Source organism: Onychomys torridus, chromosome 3, assembly GCF_903995425.1.
Source record: "Onychomys torridus chromosome 3, mOncTor1.1, whole genome shotgun sequence".
Taxonomy (NCBI): domain Eukaryota; kingdom Metazoa; phylum Chordata; class Mammalia; order Rodentia; family Cricetidae; genus Onychomys; species Onychomys torridus.
The window spans coordinates 98268129-98274128 of record NC_050445.1 but is presented as its reverse complement, the minus strand read 5'-3'; the positions used below and the strand labels follow the sequence as shown (position 1 = coordinate 98274128).

General features: G+C 44.2%; 1 protein-coding gene across 12 annotated transcripts in view; it reads right to left on the bottom strand.

Annotated features, from left to right (window-relative positions):
* Positions 1–3323: 3323 nt before the first annotated feature.
* Positions 3324–6000, bottom strand: part of Itpr1 (inositol 1,4,5-trisphosphate receptor type 1) — a 336728-nt gene continuing 334051 nt past the window's right edge. For all 12 annotated transcript variants that reach the window (XM_036181157.1, XM_036181158.1, XM_036181166.1 and 9 more), the window contains one exon: positions 3324–4674. In XM_036181157.1, coding sequence (XP_036037050.1) covers positions 4588–4674 — 87 coding nt within the window. In that variant the 3' untranslated portion in view covers positions 3324–4587. The remainder of the gene's footprint in view (positions 4675–6000) is intronic.

The following is a 6000-nucleotide window of genomic DNA, read 5'->3' as shown; positions in this document are numbered from 1 at the left end:
AGGGAGTTCATCTCATGGTCTGGGCTGTGGCGTGCACAAGCCAGTGTTAATCACTTTAAATTCCCTATGTTGTCAGGTTTGGGGGTGTGGAGCTGAAAGCTGGTTGTGTTCTTGAATCGGCTGTGGGATGCTCCACATGGCTTCCACTGCTAAGGGTGGAAAAGTGTTTGTTGTGATCGTAACTGTCTTAATTATAATTGCCGTCATAGCTCTCCTCAGGTAATTGAGCTCTGACAGTCATGCTTAGCCGAAGCCACCCACAAAAACCACACACATGCGTTTGACTCAAAACTCTACTTTAACCACCACTTTGTGATGCAAAATCAGTGGAATTTTGGGTACTTTCTGTAAAATCGAAATCTTTATGGGGGTTTTCCGACATCCCGGTTGGTTAGCAAGTGATCAGTGTAGCGGACAAGACCTAAGTGGAGTGGTCCAAACACTGACTTCTGGGACAGGATGGGACACAGTGGATGTGAGTACCGTCATCTGGAGGGAGCTGCTTTGATTGTGTTGAGATTGGCTCTGCTTTTGAAAGATGTGGCAAAGCAAGAGGTATTGTCCTAGACGTCTAGTGTGAAAGGCAGATAGATACATCAGTTTACCTGTCGCTTATCTTTGCCACAGGGTTTTCAGTCTTGACACAGTATCCACATTTAGTCCTTTCTAGCTTATGCCCTCTTATGAAAGAGTTTTGGAAAGAAAGAAAGATCAATGGGCAGTGCTTCCCAGGCAGGAATAAGGGTGGGAAGGGGATGACTGCTAAAATAGGCTAGCCCTGTTCTGGAAGGCAGGAAGCACCTGACTTGGGAAGAACTCGCTCTGTCTTGCAGAAGTCAGGAGATGTCTGTTTATTTTGGAGCCAAGTGCTCAGGACTTTAATCTCCCTGTTGAGTCTCCAGGTCTCATTTTTGAAGTTTCATTCCTGCTGTGTGGTTTGGTAGATGGACCATGTTGTCTTTCAAGTGAGACCCCACTTCAACAACCAACCAACCAGCCAACCAACAACCGCCACCCTACCCCACCCCCCCACAACAAAACAAAACCTGGCTTGGGTTTGGTGGCAAATGTTTAAGCCCATGAAGCCCCAATGGCTTTTCTTGACACGAGCACGGGACTGCCATACTTCATACTTAGTCTGGCAGTGTTCCTTACTCAGCTGCGGAGGTAACTTTGAGGGTGACCTGGACCTTGATCCCTGAAATAGAGGTGGTGTGTGGAGGAGGCAGCAGAACCAGCAGCCTAGCCAAGGCCCCAGGAGCTTTACCTCCAGCTTCTGTTGTAGTTACAGGAGCTTCGGTGTTGACACCCACATTCCCAGGGTAGGACCTGCCGCGTGTAAGGCAGAGTGACATTCTAGTTTCAATTATTTTCTGCTGAAGCTGGCAAGCTGAATGAAGATTTATATCTTTGGTGACAGGATTCAAATGAGACACGACAAACCTGTAAAAGCTGCCACCTGAACATGTCAATGCAGAATTTCCAGTGAACTGGATGGGACTTGGGGAGGCACAACACACGCTGCCAGCCTTGGGTGTTGGGCAGCTCGAGAGATCAAAGGCTAAGCCTAAGGTTATGAGCAAGTCCTTGCTGGCTGTGCAGAGACTGGGTACGGGGGCCATTTTGCTTTCAAAAAGCACGTGTCTCTTGAAAGCTTACTGTATGATGGGAAAATTTAAACTGACTGGAAAATTGATTTAAGTTACCCAGTTTATATAGTAGAAGTTATGAAACTACCCATTAAATTGGAATTTAATCCTGACCCGGTTCTCCGAGCTGGGTGGGAATTAGTCCTATTTACCAAAGCACAGAGAAGATCAGCATCAAAAAGAGCAGCCAGAGTCAGCTTTGCTTCAGGGGGGACAAGTTCTACATTTCAATAGAAGACTAAGGCAGCAAAGCCAACATCATAAAAGGTCTGTGATGGGACCCTGACACGGGGGGGGGGGGGGGGGGGGGGGGGGGGCTGTGGTGTGGTATTGTGTTCCCCAAAATACTGTGCACTCTAATGAACTTATCTGGGGTCAGAGAACAGAACAGCCACAATATTAAACATGGAGGTTAGACAGTGTTAGCACACGCCTTTAATCCTAGCATTCCAGAGGCAGAGATCTGCCTGGATCTCTGTGAGTTCAAGGCCACACTGGAAACAGCCAGGCATGGTGATTCATGCCTTTAATCCCAGGAAGTGATGGCAGGAAGCAGAAAGGTATATAAGGCATAAGTACCAGGAACTAGGCTGGTTAAGCTTTTAGGCTTTTAGCAGCAGTTCAGCTGAGATCCATTTGGATGAGGACACAGAGGCTTCCAGTCTGAGGAAACAGGATCAGCTGAGGAACTGGCAAGATGAGGAGGCTGTGACTTGTTCTGCTTCTTTGATCTTCCAGCACTCACCCTAATAACTGGCCTCAGGTTTGATTTTATTAATAGGAACTTTTAAGATTCGTGCTACATCTGGCGCCCAACATTCATGGTACAAATTTATGAAAAAGCCTCTTGCCTATGGCCTTGCGGGCCCCAGCTCAGGCCCGAGCTACCCTCAGCTGGTTGTGGAGGAGCACAGTGGTTGGATTTTCTGAAGGAGACAGAGGCAGGAGGATCCTGAGTTTGAGGGTGGCCTAGGAGGCTTGCTAAGGAGAAGCTGTGGCTGGAGCCCAGCCACAAAGGGTGGCAGTGGGACCATGGAGGCAGGCAGGGCTGCTGCTCCAAGTTGCTGGCTCCTTCTCATCATGTTGGTGACTGCGGTAATGCTGCTACCTGGGACAAAGGGTTTACTGCTGCTCGTTCAGAGAAGAATTGCCAGGACCATTGTGTTACAAGAAAGCAATAACTGGCCTCAGGTTTGATTTTATTAATAAGAACTTTTAAGATTCATGCTACATAGGCCCAAACAAACTCCAACAGTTACTGATACTTCTTCCTGGTAGAGGCCCAGTTAAAGATCCCCACACTCAACAGAGCATCATGCCATGTGCCTGTGACAGCCTGGTGGCACTCAGTCACCTGGAAGAATGAATTCTGTATGTCGTATCTTCCAATATTTGTTCTATTGGTTTCCCATTGAATATAAACCATTGCTTCTTTTCTTTTTCCTTTTGAGCTGAGGATCAAACCCAGGGCCTTGCGCTTGCTAGGCAAACGGTCTACTACTGAGCTAAATCCCCAGCCCGTGTTTATTTTCTAAAATCAGGTCAGCATTTCCTGAATCAATCTGGTAACCAAACCAGTTGTCATTTAACTCTGTCCTAATGGGAAGAAAAGTCTAACTCTGGAATTGCTTCTAAGTCACAAGGAAATGCCAAATGAAAGCCACCAGCCAGTTGCCATGTAGTATTCTGCATCATTTATTAAATATATTTATGTATGCATTTACAAACTTGACTTGCTCCAGAACTCTGCTATCAGTTCAGTTTTTAAACTTTTGTGCAGAGACGGCCTAGTAAAATGAGACCCAGGCACAAAACGAGGCAACAGGTAGAAAATTTCTCCTGTTATACTTTGCACCCATCCAGAAAAGAAAGCACGTGACAAAGAAATAAAACCAAAACGTGGCTCTTTCCAAAGAACAGCACTGTCAGTGTTCAACTATGTCCCCTAAGGGGGCAGCGAAGCATCCTAAGGGGGACAGCTCCTACTTTGTCTTACATGGATGTATATATTTGTAATAACCTCTTACCTAGTGTATCATGTTGGTTTAGATGAAGAAAATCTAGAAACCATCAGCTAACTGATTTGACTATAACGTGACATCAAAATTCACCAGGGAAATGACACTAATTGGCCAGCAATATGCTGTTATTCCAACATCATGTAAAAAGTTCCCTTTAAAAAATTCATCGATTTCTTTGCAAGCTATAAAGTATTAGCCTCTAACATGGCTCTCAAAGAAATACCTTAAATGATTAATTTTGAAGCTTAAACATCTCCTCGAAACTAAAGTTGCTTTTCTTAAAATGGATGCTGTTTGAACAGTTCACAGACCTGGAGTTATCACTAGGAGACGGGCACCAATGCCATTAGCAACGAGAAACAGCATAACCATAGGATAATTACAAGGTACAAAGTTGCCCAAGGGCCAGAAACTTGCTATTAATATACTTTGGGCAGCAGCATCATTTGATATTTAACCATTTATTACATCAGTATTAACATTTCAGCTGCAAAGACGCACACTCCTTGTAGGGCACTCGGGAGTTACAAAGTTATGGTGACTGCATGATTTGTATTGCACAGTTTTATAAAAAACATAAATACTGGCTATTCTAGTTTTAAATACAAAATACATGTCATATACCTTTAAATCTATAATCTGGTTCAAGTGCAAATCAGGTACTTTCTGTAGTCCTTCCAAAAAAGGCATTTTTAATATTTTTGGCCCCAGTGACAGGTCACCATGCCAACAGAGCTAATTACAATACGTAAATCCAAACCTCTGAGAGTAGCAATCATATACATACAATACAAAACTGAGTATTTACAAATGTACTAAGCACACATGTAACCTTAGTGGGTGAATGAGAACTAATGAGCCATACCCACGCCGATAATAATTTAGAAAGGGTGAGTACAGTCCTCTGTCTTGTTGGCTTAGGCTGGCTGCTGTGGGTTGACATTCATGTGAGGAGGATGTCCTAGAAGGCCGATTCTTTGTTTCTGCTTCCTCTGCTCTGTCATCTGGAAAGTTAAAAAGTTTCATCATTACACTCAGACACTTCCTGTACGTCAGGTCACACATTGAACCATAGATTTATTTACCTCTGTGGTTATGGGTTATACTGAAACCCACTTTCTACAAATAGTGGAGAGAGAGAGAGAGAGAGAGAGAGAGAGAGAGAGAGAGAGAGAGAGAGAGAGAGAGAGAGAGAGAGATAGATTCAAAAAGGGCATCTTCCTCCATAGAGTGGGGAATTCTGTGGCCCATCATGCAGGGTGACATTCATCAGAAGTACTGCTTGCTACTTGTTTCATATAGAAACAAAAGAGAGAAGAGGCACAGGCTTTGAGATTATTTCTGAAAACCATTTCCAAGTGATGCACAGACTCATTGGAAAATGGTAGCTTGCTTTGATTATGACACATCACTATATAGAAAAGCGGTGTTTTTAGAATTCCTGGGCTTGACACTTTGTGCCCACATTCTTCAGGGGGTTTTAGGTTCCTCTCCTCAGTGATTTCTTTCTTTCTTTCTTTCTTTCTTTCTCTTTCTTTCTTTCTTTCTTTCTTTCTTTCTTTCTTTTCTTTCTTTCTTCTCTCTCTCTCTCTCTCTCTCTCTCTCTCTTTCTTTTTTTTTTTTTTTTGAGACAGGGTTTCTCTGTGTAGCTTTGCTACCTATCCTAGAACTCACTTGGTAGCCCAGGCTGGCCTCGAACTCACAGAGATCTGCCTGGCTCTGCCTCCTGAGTGCTGGGATAAAAGGCATGTGCCACAACCGCCCGGCTCCTCAGTGATTTTGTAAGGTCAGAGAAAAGTTACCTGGTCCTTCTAGGAAAGATGAGAGGCCCTCAGATCCTCAAGATGCAGGGTAATTAATGCTATATAAGCTGTGATCTGGCTACCAGTGCTGTGAACAGGCACTGGATTTCAGATCTCAACAGGAGAGACCATTTCTCAGTGTGGGGTCTCTTGAAAATATGCATTCACAACCCAACGCGAGAGTGATTTTCTTCTGGCTGTGCGGCTGAGCCCTCACTTTGGGTCTCCAGCTCTCTCCTGGGTATTTTAGGACCCGGTTCCCTGCCTTGAGAGCTTTCTTAGCATTGTAGGGACTACTTCTGGACTTGAAGCTCACAAGTTCACCAAGATAAAAGGCTGTATGAATAAATTATGTGCAAACAGCATAAAGCTTAGGGTAGAACAGTAAAAATATAAACTTTGGAATCAGACAGCCATTTAACTTTATCTAAGATGTCATTTATCTTCTGCCAATCTGTCCTCTGTCTGTGTAATGAAGGTAATTCCTGTCTGGTGGGCAGACAGCTAAGGGCGTATATGTAGATGTCT